Raw genomic sequence first — 18952 nt, 5'->3', positions numbered from 1 at the left:
GTATTAAAATTACTCAATGAGAGTCTATTTGTAACTATATCTTAAGTTTGTGTCCTTTTTTTGGCTTCCAGGACATTGGATTTTATTGTTGTTTGTACCATAATTCATTTTAATTTGTTTAATTATTTCCTTTGCAGAACCTGAATGTGATGAGTTCAAACCCTTATGCAAATTCTTAGGAGTATCATCACAGTTATCAAGTCTATTTGAAACACAAGGAGATATAATTCAGACTCTTGTTATGAGGTGAGGTAACAAACTACTGTTTATTATAAACATTTTTTTTAATTACACATGATTTTGCTTTGAACTTGAAGAAAATCATATTAATTTTGCTCATTTGGATAAAAGGTATAAGTAAGCTTATATCAGTCATTGTTGCCCTTTTACTTCAAACATTATATTCAAATATGCTGGAGGCTCTCTTTTGATTTTCTATGTTTGTTATTTGTTCAATTTTCTTCAGACTGTATATGCAAATGTTCTTAAACTTCAGACAATCATTGACATCATTCTATACCAAGACCTATGGTGGACTCAGATGTATAAAGACTCTCAAATTTTTTGTGGAAGTCCACTTTGAAAACATGTTTTTCATCAAAGAATGTCTTTCCAATTATTGTGTCATTTTTATATCTCTTTGAATGATTAAAACAATAGATCTACAGCATTACTTTGTTTCTAGAGGCAATCTTCACCAATAATGGTATAATTTAAATTTGAACTTCTGGTTACTTTATAACTTTATTAAGGATTCAAATTTTCAAATTACGTCAAGGTAGTCCACCTCACAGAGGTTATTGTAATTTGTGGTACGATGTTTGTAAGATTTAGACTTATGTTCTCAGATGGTGTAGCAATAGCTTGCTGAAGGACAGATTCTCAGCCAGTATAGATAAGGTAATCAATTATCCACTGCCAATAAATAGACTAGTACCTTTACCAGATGACTACAGTGAGCTAATCAACAGAGACTCAACATTCACGTAAGTTATAAGCACTTTAGTGGTCAAGAGGTTGTTGGTTTGATCTGTGGTCGAGTTATACCAAAGACCTATTAAATTGGAAATCACTGCTTTTCCAGCAAGTACATAGCATTTAGGGAATATAGTGACAACTGGTTGCTTTAGTCAGAACAATGTGTCCAAGTTAGATGACAGGCATACCTGTGGGCTATTGCTTCTGTGAGTGAGCTAGCAAGTTATAAATCTAGCCTACATGTCAAACTAGTACAATGCATAATCTGTTCCATTGATAAACCATTCTCCTCTAGAAATTCCTTAAATATCTGCCATAGTACATAAAACCAAAGTCAATCAATCTATCAATTTGCATAATTTACTGTTCCAAAGCATAGCATAGTGTTACTTCTTTGATGTTGAAATTATTTATAGAAAATTGAGTATGGATTGCCTAGTTCATTGTTTTATTATACCCCTTGCAATCAAAATTTCAGGGGGTATATAGGAATCACCATGTTTAGTGTAAACAATATTTATTCATGAAAACATACAAAATATACTATTAATTTACATAAATTAACAATTAGGATTCAGAAACAAGCTCAAAGCTTTTATTAATCTGTTTTCTATCATGTTTGCCCCTCTATCTGTTCATTTAAATCTCTTACCCAAAACTCCTTCAAAATCACTAGATGGATTTTTATATAACTTTATAAGGTTTGATATTGCATATACATGTGCATGACTAAAGATAAATAATGTCAGATGCTTTCAAGGGCAGATAATCCAACTTAAGTGTTTTTATAAGTGCAAAATATGTACCTCCTTAATCCCCCCTATGGAGTTTGATGAAACTTTATAAAAAAGGATAGGCATCCAATACAGATATGCTAGGGAGAAAAAAATTACCTAAGGATGTTGCATGAGGTGTATCTTTTTTGTGAGTTTGCTCACAGTATTTCGTGTTGTTTTGAACTTTATTTTTACCACAGGTGTCCGAAATCTAACGGCGATGATACAAGAGCACCTACAATGTGTTTGGTTTGTGGACAGATGTTGTGTTCTCAGAGTTACTGTTGTCAGACTGAGTTAGATGGCGTCAAGGTTGGAGCTGCTACAGAGCATTCATATAAATGTGGAGCTGGTGTTGGCATTTTCCTAAGGTTTGTACAAGTGATTTATAATTTGTTGATTCATAGATAGTCTTTCTGTTAGAAGATGGCCTCATAGCAGGAATGATTTTAAGAGATCAACAAACAAAGCGGAAATTGGCAAAATCTGAAGTAAATATACGTAAAAAGAGAATCGTACAGTAAAGTCCTGATTTGAAATTGCGGAAATCCGCTAAAAACAGAAGAAAATCGTCCTTGATAATGCAATTAATCACTTATCAGACCTAAAACACTTGATGAAAATAAATCAACTTAGATCTTTTTTTATTTGGTTTGCTTTGTCGCTTTTACCTTAAATTGTATAGGTCACCAATAGACAAAACTTTACATCCTGTGTTAATAGGTATTATTTACAATTACACTATAATTCAGCCTTTATGTTGTCAAAATTCGTAAAATACACACTTTCTCCCATCACATAGGTGATACTAAATGTTATATTTGTGATACAAATTCTACCTTTGTCAGCTCAAGGTTTATTGCCATTTGAATGTATAAAACTGTGGTATATACTCCAAGTGATGTGGTATCAAGTAAATTTTTATTAAAAACTACTTATTCAAATATAAATCATTAGAATTTTTATGGTCTTGCATTTTGTGATTGTTCAGTTTGAGATTAACTTATTACATACAGTTAATTGTTATATTAAGTGTTTTTGTAGAACCAAACTTAATGTACTAGATCTTGACACTACATAGTCTCTTGTAGTGATACAGGTGGTATTGATGTGATACACATAGTGGTTCCTACACATATTGTATGTAATGTTTATTTTCTATGTCTTGTGATTTAGAACATAATATTATAATATACTTCTTTTATAGATATGAAAATCTGTATTGATATATTTTTCAGGGTAAGAGAATGTCAGGTGTTGCTCTTGACTGGTAAATCTAAAGGATGCTTTGTTCCTCCACCTTATTTTGATAGCTATGGTGAAACAGATCAGGGACTTAGGTCGGTAATGATGGAAATTTAACAATCAAGCTCTAATTGGGCAAAGATTTTACCAGTATACTGATAGAGGTTACAGACCCATTATAGGGTTTCACAAAAATGGAGAAAAAAAACTTTGCATGAGATCTTGCTTCATATTCTTGATTTCAATTACAGATGTGTACCTTAAAAGAATTTTTGCCTTACCCTGTTAAGCATGTATTTCACTCTAACCTGGATTCTGTATGAGCCCTTGTCATTCAGAATTTGATTTCAAAAGGCTATGATGAAAATGCCATTATCAGTTTTTACATTGATTAAATCTTTGGTTTCTTGGCTTAATTTTATTGAAGACTAAGTGTACATAGATTTTTTTTTTTTACTTTTCCAGACGAGGTAATCCTCTTCACTTATGTGCTGACAGTTACAAAAACTTGGAGAAGCTATGGTTTAACCACAGTTTACCAGAGACCATAGCACACAGCATGGAAACCAACACAAATTTGTTAACATTTGATTGGCAACATCTATGATAAAATACTAGACCAGTTTAAAACACCTTAATTATATTTGTGGTACTCAAACAGCAGTTCTGTTGGTTTTTATCGTTAATGTTTTGCAGAAGTCATTTCTATTCACACTGATTTTGTGGCCTAGATTCAATGAACTAGGAAACTCTAAGATTTTCTCTTTCTATGTGCATTTAAGAAGTGTTTTAAATCTCATTCAAAACTATTTATCTAGATTTTTAGGATTTAGATAGTTACATTATTGAGTTGGCTCTACTTTTAGCATGCATGTACCCTTCACACTTCAAGACTGATTTTCGGTGCCTTTTACATTCAGCACTGTATCTTTAGTACTGTATGCTGGAGAATTTACTACTGGGAATAATATAATATTCAGTTTTGTGATCTTTAAAATTTTACTCAATTTATGAAACAAAAAATACATATCATTAGTTGAAAAATGTCAGCAACTAAGAATACTATCTTATTACTTAATGTTTTTGAAGGTGTCTTATGGTAAAGCAATCCTACCCATATGTATTCTAAATTTCATTTTGAAGAAACCCTATCTAAAAGTCTTGCATGTTCTATAAAGCAAATTGTTACCAATGATCTCCATTCTGGTGAAAGTTATGGTTTAAATTCAGAATCTGCTTTAAGGTAGATCAATGTAAACAAATAGCTGATTGTGATTTTTGTTTTCTTTCTTTTCAGAGAGTAAGTTTCATAAATTCTAAAAGCTTGGTGCCAAAAAAAAAATTGTGGGAATTTGTTTCCCTAATAATTTCATTAAGTCAACCATGATGTATCACTTGGTCATTTCTTACCAGTACCATTGTGTGCACTTACATGTCAACTCTCACTTAGATGATGATGTTAAAGAATTTGATGATATAATTATTTCATTACCTACTGTGTAATATGTGCTTTTTTGTGCAACATGAATATATTTAAAATTAGTACACTGCAAGAACTTTGGTGTTTACTAAACAAAATTCATATAAATTTGCTTTAAGTGATTTTCACTGGATGCTGCACTGAAAAAAATTATGTTTGAGATTATATGTGCATAGCTTTCATATGGAAGCAAAATAAGTACCTTTAACCAATGTCTTTTTCATGCAAAACAAACTCCGACAGTGGGCAATCTTCTTTGGTAAAATTATCTTTATTCTATTATAGTTCAAGCCATATACTATTGTTTCAAGTATTTAAAAGTATATTTAGTATCAGCTCATCTAGTGTCAAATTGATATATAAAACTTTATTAAAAAAAATGGGTATAGACAGAGCTTCAGGGGTAACAGAACAGCTGTTCAATACAGTTGCAACTAGATTAGTAAATATACTTCTTTCAGAAATCTAAACTTTAAAGTGGAGAATTTCCTCTGTCCCCACACAATAATTGGATGAATGATGAACCACCCAGATAAAGATTACCCTTTATCTGGGATACATCACCTCTAGACCAGAATTTGTTTTCCAATTCTCATGTGCAAATGTATTCAGTATATTATAATGCTTAGTGCTTGTAGTTGAGCACCAAAACACTGTCTATTCCAGTTGCACAATATATTTGTTTTGCCTTTTAGTACCATCTGACACAAACTACAATTGGAGTGATTACAACAGAGTTATATTCATCCATGACTTATTGCTGTTTAAAATATGTTATTATATTTTTTATTCATTCTTTGTGTGTGTGGTTTTTTTTTGTTTTACATTTAAATTACATGTAACTTTCTCTCAGGAATTTTGTTAATTCTATATTCCTTTCAAATAGGATGTTTTAAGGATTGTTAGAGTGTAATACATGTGTATTTAACAGTATGCTCAATATGTCTCTCAAGTGGAGTCATTATCCATGCTGATAAAGTTACAATATTTTTGATATTTTCTGTATGAATTTGACAATAGCCTGTATTTATTTGGTACATGTTTGACTGGAAGTGCTGAAAGTAGTTTCCTGGGTTAAAAAAATCTTTTATATCCTAGATTTTTTTCCCCTCAGATCTTCAAATTTTAGAAATCTGATTTGTCAAAATTGGGCTGTGGAAAAAATTTAGAAAAACCTCAATTTCATTATAAAAATTTGTACTTGGGTTTTAAAAATAGAACATTTTTCAAATGAATTATTAAGTTGATATAATATGTTTTTAATAGAGGCAAGATTTACAAAATACTTATAATATGAATTTAAAATTTTATATTCACACTTATGTTTTATTTAAGCCATTTTTTTTTCTTTCAAAAGTTTTTGCTTTGATTTACACCTTTAAATATGTGTTCAGTTTATGTGGTATTTAAAAAAATAAAATGTTTATAATATGCATTACAGTACGTACCTGTGTTAAAAATTTACCAATTATTTTCATTACATTGTCTTATAGTTAGTGCTGTGTATTGTTATTTATTCATTATTTGTTGACTCTAACAACAGTGTCAATGTTTTCCTTTTATCAATAAAGAACTGCATATTTCCATAAAATGCTTTAGTTACTGTGTATTGGATTATCTTTTACTCGAGTACAATGTTATCTGAAATAATTTGCAACAGAATTTCTCAATATATTTTTTAAGACATTTTTTATGTGAGCTATTGCCATCAATTGGCATCCGTCGTCCGTCGTCCATTAACAATTTTTCAAAAATCTTTTCCTCCGAAACTACTGAGCGGAATTATATGAAACTTTGCACAAATGTTCCTTGGGGTATTTTGCACAAAAGTTGTGTTTAGATTTTTGATCTGTCCAAAAACATGGCTGCTGTTACTTGAAATAGATCAAGGTGGTCAGACAATAGTTTTTCGCATATATCTCCAATGCTGTTAGGTTTAGCATAATTCTGACTGGGTAAAAGTGTTCAGCATGATGAGATCTATCTGTGGTCAAATTTGCGTTTTAATCAGTTAAGCCATGTTGAAGTTAGTGCTTTCGACCTTTTTTGGCTATTTGTATTGTTAATTCTTTAAAAAATCCTCTCCTCTGACACTACTGGACCAACTGAAACCAAAATTTGTATGAATTTCTTGGGGTATCCTGCATAGAAATGTTGGGATTCTTAATCCGGCAAAAAACATGGCCACTGTTACAAAAAAAAAAGTAGAACATAGGGGTCAGACAGTAGTTTTTCGCATATATCTCCAAAACTGTTAGGTATAGCCAAATTATTTTAATTGCGGGGATCAAAGTTGTCAGCCAACTCCTTGTAAGAATAATTGCCCTAGAAAGGTGAAAAATGATGGTTTTAATTTAGTTTTCACCCAATATCTTGAAAACCATGATTTATGGAAACTTTCAGTTGAAGAAATGATCCTTATAATATATTCTACCGGTCTAATTGAGTCAGAATTGTTGGACAACTCCTTGTTAAATTTATGGCCCTTAAAAAGACAAAATTTTAACAGGTGAGCGATTCAGGCTCCTGGGAGCCTCTTGTTATTTACGCATAAAATTGTTGATAACATGTAATTTTACAATGGACAGTGTCAACCATAGACGCTTGTGAGGTAGACTGTATTAGTAAGGTAAATCTTTGTTAAAACCAAACTAAATTTAATATTATCTATTTCTTTCAAAAATCTTCTCTTCTGACATTACTTGACTAATTTGAACTTTGAATGTTACATAGGATATTTTGCATAGAAGTGATGTGCGAATTTTTTATCCTTTGAAAAACATGGTGGCTGTTACTGAAAATAGAACATAGAGGTCAGAGAGAAGTTTTTCGCTTGTATCCCCAAAACCAGTAGGTCTGGTCCCAAAGAAAAAAAAAGTTTTTGAAACTTTTGTGTGTTAAACCATGAAAAACACTCAATTCATGATCCTTACCGGTGATCCTGTCAAGAAATTTTTTTGCCCCACCCCCTTTACCTAAAAAACTGGATCCGCCACTGATAAGAATCAAACTGATGCAGAATTTTTTATCTGGGGAAAAACATGTTAATTAAAATAGAACAAAAAATTCAGTCAGATGTTTTTCTCATATATTTCCAAAACCTTTAGGTTTAGCCAAATTCTTTCAATTGCCATAATGATTCTTATTATAAGGCCTGCCAAATGTGAAAAATGAAGTTCTTTTACAGCTTTTCAGCCAATATCTTGAAAACTATTTAGTGAAGCGGGAATCTGACAAAATATTTCAAATTACAATACAAGCACCAAATTTTGCACACATATTCCTCAATATATGGTCTTTCAAATGAAATCGTAAGCCACTTAGATTTAGCCATTTTTAAAAGATAGATGCCACTTTTAAAAATGGCGGTCAAACCCAAACTTCCATTTGCACAAGAATGGTCTTTATGTTAAGTTAATTTAAGATAATGTAATTATTCAAATCAGTTTGGGTATTGAAATGGTTACAAGATATCAAGGATATCCAAATGTATCCGTGTAAGGTTTTTTTTTCTTTCCCCTATGCCTCAATTTTGCCGAAATAAATTACAATTTGTTAACGTATTACAGAGTGGGTAAAAAAATTGATAGAAGCTTGCCATATTTTACACACCTGAGCTCATACTGTTTTTGAACCCTCTGTATATATCATGCGTGTGTTTAAAGAGAAATCATGGGAACCAAGGTTGTAGCGGTTATCAAAAGAATGAAATCCAGGGACAAAGACCAGACATACACAACAAAGAACATAAAGTGACTAAAATCATACATACAAAGTAACAAAAGCAAATGAGCAACTCGGATTCCACTAAAAACTGGGAGCATGGACCAGGTGCACCAGATGGGTAAGCGTCCTCTGTTTTTCTAGAAACACCCGCCGAGTTGCTCATAAAGTCAAGTCCAGGGTAGACAGGGGTAGAAAGAAGCAAACCATCAAAGTTTCACAAAAATTGGTAGCAGCTTTTTTTGAGTAATTGTCTATAGTGTGAGCAAGAGACAGAAAGATGTATGGACAGACGGTCACAGGTATTGCATAATACATCCCATCTTAAAAGACAGACGAAAAAAGGAAAAACAAAGGAAAATGATTGTATTAATTTTTTATGTATAAAGACTATTTGAGGCAGTATACATAATTATGTTGGTAAGTTATGAAAATTTATGAACAAGAAATGACTTCTAATGCAACTGATATTGAACAGTCTTCGAGTTTGACACCACCCTGATAGCCATGGCTTGTAAAAATGCTGGTGGGTATGTAGAATTTGGCTAACATGCCAATGATTGCTGTATACTGGTAAGTTCATTTTTTAGCATGGGTTTGTTGTCAGAAATTTATAAGGCAGAGACTAGATATATAACTGTAAAAGGCGGATCAACCTTGTATTCATTGAGGAACAATTATATAGATAGTGATACAAATATTCCAACTTTTCAAATACCCTCAAACTTTCTTCTTTTTTCCTTTCCTTTATAACAGCATGTGGTAAACAAGCTGTTCCCTTGTTTTCAGGTTATTAATGACAGCTGTCCAGATCAATCCAACATTTTCATGAATCATTAATGCAGAAGTTTTCATTATCATTCACTCTGCTTAAATTGACAGTTGTTTACCAACTTTGTTTCTGGAATGTTTCACTTGGTTTCCAGGTGACAAGTGTCTTTGATAAGTTCCTGCATAAAACTTGATCTTTAGTAGCTGTTAAAGAGCTAGGATTCAGAATTAGTTTTTTATTGGTCTTTATTTCCTGATTGTCTCAAGAAGCTGTAAAGGAGCTAGTATCCTGGCTTGGTTGGTTTCTGCTATATAACCCTCTGTTATCATCTCATCCAATATCATATAAACCTTGTCAATATTTAGTATTATCTGTTAACTGAATTAAGGATTAACATTCAATCTGATAATAACTTACTTTTCTGGATCAAACGTGTAATAGGTTTAACACGGTGTTCAATTGCCAACTGTTTTGTTTAATAAAACTATATTTAAATGTAGAATCTTATTTGCTGTGCATTACATTATTTTTCTAAAGGTAAGAATGGCAGTGTGTACCCAGTCTACAGGTTACTCAATTAAATATACTGTGTATGATGAATGCTACACCTAAAATGAAATATGCTGGGATTTTACTTTTATAAGGCCTTAGCAAGCAACCTTTAATTTAAGGTTTTAAATTAACCAAAATGTGAGTCATATCAGACAAATGAAAATTTGTAATCAAAGTAAAATAACTAATTATCAAAATAAATAAAGAAAATTCCTTCTTAATAGAAAAGAATGTTTTGAAAGAGGACAACAGAATTCATAATGGTGACAATCCTATCCTACCATCATTTTAGAGCATTGTAAGAAGTAAAAGATACATCAGCCTCTGACTGAAATAAACATTAATAATTCATCACTGGTATATGAATCACATAATCATCTTGTCATAGACTAGAAACATTGTATAAAGTAAAGATACACATAACAAAAAGTACTTAATGTACCATTACTTTCATTAAAGAAAAATTTTATAGGTAATACTGTATTTTTTAATGTGAAATATGTACTTTCTGCTTCTATTCAATGTCAATATTGAAATGAGATTTAATACTGTAGTTATCACAATACAAATGGAACACAAACAAATCTTGTTTTTTAAAACATTATTTTAGTTTTTTATGAATAAAACTTACCACTTTAGGAAGACACTTCATCAAGATTTCAAGTAAATTCTGCAAAAGTTCCATAACAGAGAGCTCATTCTGGAAAAAAATTTGTATGTGTTTATCAAACAGGCTACAAAAATCAAAATGAATTCATTTTATACCACAAATATCTTGTGATAATTGCACTATCCATATACAATTACAATATACTAACCACATAACAAGTCAAAATTTCAGACAACTTCAAGACATCTGAAACTTTAATTAAAAAAGAACAGTTTGTTTAGTCAAAGCTGGCAGAAATAGGGTATGTAAGTCTCATTCTAGTTTCATTTTCCTTACCAAAATTTCCAATGTAGGGCACATTGAAAACCAAGCAGATCTATATTTTACTGTTTACTTCCAGGATCTCAAAACACTGTATTACAATTCCAAATCTTCTATTTTATGCTTTTTCTTAACACCTTTATCATGTAGAACTAGATCTTTGTAATTTTATCTTTTTTTTTACACAAAAAGATGTTTTACTTTTACACTGAACTCAATGCTCTTTAAATGACAAACCTCCATGTATTTAAATGGTAGACTAGGACCCATTCTCATGAAATGATGGAGTCACATGAAAAGACTTACAAATCCTATTACTCAATAAAGTCTAAGGTCATAACTACAACTACGTCAGGAACTTATGGGTCAAACCACAATTGAAACTTAATTACTAATCTAGATATTATCACTATATTAACTTACAAATATCAAATCAACAAATAAGACATCTCCCCCCACCCCCAAAATAAAAAAAAGTTAACACTTGAAAATTACAACAAAGAAAAAGAGTTTAACTGAATCCATAACTTATCAAGAGATGATCATAAGCCCAATATGAATTAATTTAGATATCATTGCGATAGAATCCATCTCTGTGGGTCCCACTGTAGTAAAAATCCTGTATATCAGTAAGGAAAAACAAATTCAAATTATCATACAAATCTCATTACAGCCCAAACACAAATCAGTTATGCAAAAATTATTAAGTTGACCTATACAAAAAAGTTCAAGATCAAAGGTCACTAATCATGGTATGGGACACATAATCCTGATCTGATCTAACTTCATGCCAAATATCAAAAGCCTACTTCAAAAGACAAAAAAGTTGCAACCTGGACACAAATTTGTATGCAAAAATCACAAATTTGACCTTGTGGTATTACTTCAACATAAAAGGTCACCATCTGTGGTAAACGACACATCATCTTGAGCTGATCTACCCACATGTCAAATATTGAAAGCCTTCTTCAAAAGACAAAAAAGTTATAACCTGGATACCATCTGTTGCGGATGGATGGAGACTTTTCACTATAGGGCATCCACCACTTTTGGTGGCAGAATCCTAATAAAAACAAATTATACTGGCAACAATTACATTTAAAACAATTTGATAGAACATCAATTTCTACTGAATATGTACTTTATCTAGAAATGACTATAACTATAAATCATATATAAAATCAATATCTCAAAATATTTCAAAAGTATCCAAACAACTGGGGCCATAACATAGAAAAAAAACAGATCTAACTAAACATTGACCCTTACAAGACTAAAGAGGAGTTGCAGACAATTTTGCTGAACAGTCCAAGAGCCGTCATTTCTACAAGCATAAATTCCCTACAATTTGCACATCCCAACATGGTTATCTAATACCCCCATTAAGTTTCATAACAATCCTGCAATGAGTCACCCTACGCCATGTGGACAGATAAATGGATGGACAGACAAAAGTGTAGCATAATACATACATCAGAGATAGCCCCATAAAAACTATTGGAAGAATCCCAAATTCAAATATCACAATCAACAGATGCAGAAAACATCACATAAATATCTCAAACCACTTAACTTATTATATAACTAAGTATATCATATAATGTACCACTACTGGTAAATTATGACAGATTTATGCACTTAGATTTGAAGTAATAAAAAGCTTTGTGGAATGCAGCATGATACGACCACAGTGGTTGAACCTGAACAGTTAGGGCAAGTGTAAACACATTAGTTTTTAACACATTTAAGCACAGGGATTAACAATTCAATTTGGACACAACAACTGGTTTGGACACAACACAGTACAAACATGAACTTCAATTAAAAATTTTCAAAATCAGACCAAAAAATAAAGTCAATTTTTTTGGGATGTGGCCCTTTTGACCCCTTATAACTCAAAAACCTTAAAGACAACAGAAATCTCATTGAACATTTTTTTTTTTTTTTTTTTTTTTTTTTTTTTTAATAGTCAGGCTTTTACAGAGACCCTTACAGCACCACCTGACTAGGGTGTACAGGAGTATTAAATTGAAATATATAAAGAAAACACACTGACTATTTTTTACAAGAAATATAAGTTAGATCATTCAATTCAAAATATTAAGTATATAATGTTTTTGAAATAAATCCTTCTATATATCAATTAAAAAAAATGTCCATTCACTCTCTTTTCCTTGCTTCAACTATATACAATATCATTAATCCTTTTATTTTAATATTCATTCATTACTCCTTTCTACTTTCTTTGTAATTCTCATTGCACACTCTCGCACAGTTGCACCCAGATAGTATATATAAAAAAGTTTGCTCCTTTTTCTATTAATTTTTTATATTATTTGAAAATTATTGAAAAATCTGATCACATGGGGCCCAGAATAGCTGTGTTTTATGTATAACATTATTTTGTGTTCCATTATACATATCTAGACTTTTATAATGTAAAATTTTTTGCTTTACACCACTTATATTTGGAAGTTTTTCATCCAATTTACACTTATAAATATAATTCTTAACAATAATAACAAGCAAATTTAACAATGATGAATATTCTAGATAACCAAGCAGTATGTTTTTCTTATCTATATTAATGTCGTGAAAAACTCTTTTCAGTCGAACGAAAAATTCATGTAAAAAAGCCTGAATATGGCAACACTCATAGAAAACATGCTCAATAGTTTCATCATGATTTTTACAAAAAGTGCAAACCTTAGAGTTGACAAAACCTATTTTAAACAAAAAAGTATTTGTAGGAAGTATTCTGTGTAATAATTTGTATTGGAAAGTTTTAAGGTAGGAATTCTTACAACATTTTTGTAAAGTTAGAAAAAAATTCCTCCATTCAAATCTTTCCATATTTACCTTTTCTTGCCATGCCTCAATTTTAGGATTAGGCAAAACAAAAATACTTTTAACCAAATCCTTATAAACAAATTTAATACTTTTACATGTCTGTAAATTTGTAATAAATTTGTTATACACAGTAAAATTTTCAAAATCATACATAGTCATTCCCTGCAACCCTTCTTTCAACTGATTTTTTAAATCAGGTGGAATGCAAGAGAGAAGACTATAATATTTAATAAAATTTTTAGTATTACAAAGCTGACCTATCCTATCAAAAGTATAAAATGTTTTTGTATGCTTGTCTATCAAATCTTTTAAATTTGTCACCCCTTTTGATTTCCATTTGATAAAATAAGGGAAATCATCAAGAGATGCAAAATTCAAAATATCTAAACTTAAAATATCATGCACATTTGTACAGTTTGATGATTTGATATCATGTAAACCCTTAACCACATCTCGCCAAAAAGGGTTGGTAATTTTATTACCAACTTCTCGAAGTTTTTCCTTCTGCAAATTAAATAGTCGAACACCCCCAACCTTTTGAAGTTGGTTGTCGGCAATTTTTTGCCAAATACCAAGCTCATCTGTAAAAAGTCTTTTAATCCAACTCATTTTTAGATATGTACTAAAAGACTCAAGGTGTATCATTTTCAGACCACCGTCACAGAAATTTCCAATTAATGTGTTTCTTTTAATTTTCTCAGTCTTTCCATCCCAAATGAAATTATAAAACAATTTATTTATTTCATTCAACATGGTGACTTTAAGGTTTGGCAATGATGTAAGTAGATGTATAATCTTTGGAAGTGCCAAAGATTTAATAACAGTAATCTTTCCTAGAAGGGTCAACTTCCTGTGTTGCCAACTTTTCAAAAGTTTGCTGATATCAATAATTTTTTGTTGTTAGAAATTAATATCAATCATAGATTCCATACATAAAGAAAAATTAATTCCCAAAATTTAAAATTTGAGTGTGTCCAATTCAATTGTTCCTCTGCACATATAATACGATCAGAATATCTTTTACTACCTATCCATACTGCACTGGTTTTGGACTTGTTCATTTTTAATCCTGATACATAATAAAAATTTTCAAATGTTTTTAAGGATTCTCTGAGTGATATTTCAGTACCATCTAGAGTTAAAAATGTATCGTCAGCATATTGACTTATAAGTGATTCACAGTTATTAACAACAATACCTTTCACTCTTTGATTTGATTTTAATTTCAGTGATAGAAGTTCAACACCTATTATAAATAAGTACGGTGACAGCGGATCACCCTGACGACAGCCTCTTTGCAGATTAAAGAAAGATGACAGATATCCATTATTAATAACACAACTTTTGGCATTTTTATAAAAAGTTTGAAACCATGGACATATAGATGGACCAAAATTAAAACTGTAATGCAGTAATAATAAAATCGAATTCAACAGCATCAAAAGCCTTTTCAAAATCAATAATTAACAACATACCTTCTAAATCATTTTCTTCTAAATAATGCATAAGATCGTAAAGCAACCTTGTATTTTCTCCAATGAATCGACCCTTAATAAACCCTTTCTGAGTATCACTTATTACATCTGGAAGTACCACTTTCAACCTATTGGCAATTACTGCAGAAGCTATTTTCGTATCAACGTTCATAAGACTTATTGGACGCCAATTCAATAGATACCTTCTGTCTTTCCCCTCTTTTGGAATACAAGTTATTACACTTTGATATTGAAATTCTGAAAATTCACCTTTTTCTTACCCATACTTTAATGAACGAAATAAAAAATTGAACATTGCAGGCAGGAACATTAATAAGAAATCCAATAAAAAATATTTTAAAAAATGAACCAAAAATAAAAGTTGATTTTTCATAACTCAAAAACCATAAGAGGTATCTGAAATTTGATTGAAAAACACAATTATGGAATAAAATCATAAACATTCCTAAGCTTCTACTGGAGTTATATAGTTAAATTCTAAGAAATGCTTGTTTTAAGCCCCTTTTATGCCCCTTATTCTAAAACAGTAGGGGCTATAACTCCCAAAATCAATAGCTACCTTCTTTTCATAATTTAGAACCTTGTAATAAAATTTTATAAAGATCAGCAAACTAATACTCAAATTATGGCACTAAAACCAAGTTCCTATAGATGACAACAATGATGACATTGACAACAGCACTATACCAATACACAACCGCAAATTTTGTGTGGTCTTATAAAAATAAAAACCTCATCTTCTGTTATCCCCACAGATAACACCAAGTTTCCATACTGACGAAATACCACAGTGTAATCTTTAAAATTTATGAAGCCTTCCTAAAATTCAAAGGAAAATTGTCAATTTTATATTTATTATACTTGTACAAATGTTATCCAAAATATAAAGTCTTATAATACCAAAAGTCTAATGCATATAACACCAAACTATGTTTCTTCATTCTAATTCTCTTTTAACAAACATACTCCATACACAAACAAAAAGCTCCACAGAGCACAACATGATACAACCACAGTGGTCAAACCCTGAACAGTTGGGACAATATCAGTTTTTGACACACTTAAGTATAGTGACTTACAACTGGTTTGGACACCGTATTGCAAAAAATTTGTAAATAAAAAAAAATATTTCAAAATCAGGCCAAAAATATTTGGTCTGTTATCTTCATGTAATTGAAAAATGCAGGCAGGGATTTTTTGCAGTCATATAAAAAGAATACTATAAGTCAACTAATTTATACAAGCAAATATTTTACTTTTCCAGAAAAAAAAAGCAACAATAAATCATTTATGGAGTACATATGCTAGAGAAGAGTGTAAACTGCCAAACAACTAAAATGCATAAAAAATAAGTATCAATTCATTTACATTGTAAACATTGTGACAATGTCATTTCAGTTTGTTTTAAAAGTCACCATCAATGGCACTAAATAAAGCAAATTTAAATAATGTGTTGAAAAAAAATATGATTGATTGTTTACCTGATCTTATATACATGTATATATATATATAAACTGTTTTTAATACCTGTTTAGAATAGGATAAACACAATGATGAGACATCATTTTGTGTGGCGAGTCTTTCTGATTCTGGAAGAATGTCATAAAATCTTACTATCCTCAGCTTTCCACTATTGTTGAAGATCAGTATGAATTTTATCATTATCCTAAAAAAAAATAATTGTAACTAACACCATAATTTCAATGTTTAATATTCAACAGATGTGTATGCAGTCATGGTAGTGATAGAGCATATAATTTCTAAATAATTTACACATAATGTGGTGAAGCAAAGATTAAAAAGATAGTCCACTAGGTAATCTGAAATTTCATCAAAATCCCTTGCAAGGTTTAGGGAGAGTTGGGTTTCCAGGTTATGAGGACAGACCAACAAACAAACAGATGGATGGACTGACAGATTCCTATAAAAAAAAGTATATCAATGACTGTCCATACTTTGAATGTAAACTCTAAAAATCAAAGAGGGATTGGAACTATTTTCATACAATGTTTAAACGTTTGCATCATGTAAGAAGGTTACCAATAGTTATTCATTATATCTCCCACTTATCAAGGGAATCAATCTGTCAGTCTGATGAAATTTTATTAAGGTCTGGCATGGGAGGTGGGGAGCTCCTGGTTAGAAAATTGACAAGGGTGTTCTTATGGTAGATCAAAACCCTGACCCCATTCCAGACAGTTTTAGATGGATCTATATACCCCATGATAGACAAATGGGTGAAAAGAAGAGACCCTTTAACAGAGAAACATTCTAATGATGCATAAATTAATATGTGGATAATAAATCTTGCTATACAACTTTTTCAGATAAAATAAAAAATATTGTATACTACCCTTGATGCCCATATCATTTTCTTTAAATAACTTTTACAAAATAACTTTTTATTAAATCATACCCTATTTCAGACAATTCTGCTCCAAATGCATAATCTGTGGCAGAATGGCCTACCTGAGTTGTAGTAGGTAGTGAGTTTTAAATAGCCAGTAAATTGACTTTGCTTAAGGCTGAATTCTTCAGCCGAATCCGTGTGTCACTGGCTTGTCACCAAGTGGTGTAAGGTTTGATCCTCTGTGCCGAAAGTATAACTTTGCAACTAAAACCAGGTTTTCTGGTTACATATGGCATCCAACTAAAAAACCCAAAGGATTTGTGTACCTAATGAGCTAGCTTTTAAGAGTCATACATGGTATGACGACTTTTGAGGTGGGGGAAGAATGACAGGACGGCCTACCTGCCTTGTAGTAGGTAGTGAGATTAAAATAGCCATTTAATTGACTTCGCTAAGATTAATTCTTTAGCTGAATCGTTTTGTTGCTGGCTTATCACAGAGCAGCACAGGGTTCAATCCTAAACTGTTGGATTTTCAATGTGGATTATCTCCTAAAAGCAGACAGATTGGAATGAATAATTATACATTTCATCATATAGACCTGTAAGGCAATTAAATAACAAAAATAAAAATGTGTAGCCTTTTTTAGAGTGTATCACATATTACAGAATTTGCATGACTCTTACAAAGACTGCTACTCAAAACTGATTTAAAGTTCTATGTCCCAAGCCATTCGATAGATTGTTTGCCAACCAAATCACAAGTAAGTGAAATCTCAGTAGTATAATTTGCCTATAAACTGTCTCTTCCAACAGTAAAAAATCCTTGCTATGATCTGAAGCACTGATACCTTTCCTGTCGGTGGAGAGGCCGAGAGAACTAGGATTTCTAGGTGGGTGCTATGCTATTTTTAGAAATAACATTATCGTGTGAAGTGAAGAAAAATCGATCGTTCCGAAAGAACTTTGCGTCACTGACAGCTGAAGCGCCACCTGCAATAATAAAAATGAAGAAAATGGCGATCTTTTGATAATTATGTTAAACGATAGTGAAGGACCGCAAAACGGTGGGCAACTTGGCCCAGTTTCTGGAGCTATAGGCATGATGACTAAGCAACAAGAAGAGTCTATTCAGAGACCGCAATATTCAATGCCTGGGATATTGCACTTTTTGCAAACAGAATGGTCCCGTTTCGAGATGGAGCGATCTCAGTGGGAAGTTGAACGTGCCGAGCTACAAGTGAGCATTATGATGAACCAAAGACCTATAATTTGATGAAATATTTTTGCTATCGCCTATCTATTATTGAATAACACCTTGTTGACTAAAAGCTACCATATACTATAGTACCTGACGCCATTTTGATGTGAGATTCAATATGGCGGACTTGAGTCTGTTTTGACATTTGCTGTTCCCTCATAGTCATATTAATTGCCAGCATCAAAATCTAACGTTTCGACCATATATTATAGTTCCACTTTATAGGCATGTGTATACATCTACAGATTGTTACCTTATGATCATGACCCTCCAAATTGAGCTGACATGTACATGTAGCACTGGCACTAGATATGATGAATAACAGATCATATACAGACAGAAACTTTATATTAAATATGCTGGTATATAAATGCAAACACATGTTCTGTACAGCTTGTTACCAACATAAATAACAAAACATACTACAAACAAACAAGACACTCACATACAATACATAAAAAAGCAGGAGGATAAACATAAAAGCTACTTAAAGTACATGTAATCTCTTTAGGGATTCAGTGTCCGGAGCTATTTTCTGA

General features: G+C 31.5%; 3 protein-coding genes across 18 annotated transcripts in view; 2 read left to right on the top strand and 1 right to left on the bottom strand.

Annotated features, from left to right (window-relative positions):
* Nucleotides 1-6086, top strand: part of LOC148624299 (E3 ubiquitin-protein ligase UBR2-like) — a 52743-nt gene extending 46657 nt beyond the window's left edge. For all 4 annotated transcript variants that reach the window (XM_088566968.1, XM_088566967.1, XM_088566970.1 and 1 more), the window contains 5 exons: nt 138-246; nt 849-986; nt 1955-2125; nt 2993-3094; nt 3465-6086. In XM_088566968.1, coding sequence (XP_088423094.1) covers nt 138-246; nt 849-986; nt 1955-2125; nt 2993-3094; nt 3465-3606 — 662 coding nt within the window. In that variant the 3' untranslated portion in view covers nt 3607-6086. The remainder of the gene's footprint in view (nt 1-137; nt 247-848; nt 987-1954; nt 2126-2992; nt 3095-3464) is intronic.
* Nucleotides 6087-8563: 2477 nt separating this feature from the next.
* LOC148624298 (AP-4 complex subunit sigma-1-like) lies at nt 8564-18128 on the bottom strand. 9 transcript variants are annotated; one of them, XM_088566984.1, is made up of 7 exons: nt 18004-18074; nt 17220-17704; nt 16331-16469; nt 15536-15622; nt 10158-10226; nt 9843-9854; nt 8564-9345 (listed from the first exon to the last, which is right to left on the bottom strand). In XM_088566984.1, exons 3-7 carry the CDS (start codon nt 16463-16465, stop codon nt 9220-9222), a joined length of 429 nt encoding a protein of 142 aa, XP_088423110.1. In that variant the 5' UTR covers nt 16466-16469; nt 17220-17704; nt 18004-18074; the 3' UTR covers nt 8564-9219. The 9 variants fall into 9 exon arrangements, with proteins under 9 accessions (XP_088423110.1, XP_088423114.1, XP_088423112.1 ...); XM_088566988.1 differs by having other exon boundaries at nt 17220-17453; nt 18004-18067; XM_088566986.1 differs by lacking the exon at nt 17220-17704 and having other exon boundaries at nt 18004-18128.
* The window catches only part of LOC148624297 (striatin-3-like), a 35685-nt gene continuing 34856 nt past the window's right edge, over nt 18124-18952 (top strand). For all 5 annotated transcript variants that reach the window (XM_088566974.1, XM_088566976.1, XM_088566972.1 and 2 more), the window contains exon 1: nt 18124-18392. In XM_088566974.1, the coding sequence (XP_088423100.1) occupies nt 18189-18392 (204 nt within the window). In that variant the 5' untranslated portion in view covers nt 18124-18188. The remainder of the gene's footprint in view (nt 18393-18952) is intronic.

The sequence above is a fragment of the Perna viridis genome, chromosome 2, assembly GCF_037379345.1.
Source record: "Perna viridis isolate PV_CMFRI_1.1 ecotype Kerala chromosome 2, ASM3737934v1, whole genome shotgun sequence".
NCBI classification, from domain to species: Eukaryota; Metazoa; Mollusca; class Bivalvia; order Mytilida; family Mytilidae; genus Perna; species Perna viridis.
Note: the sequence above shows the minus strand (reverse complement) of the source record. Positions and strands in the feature narration are given on the sequence as shown.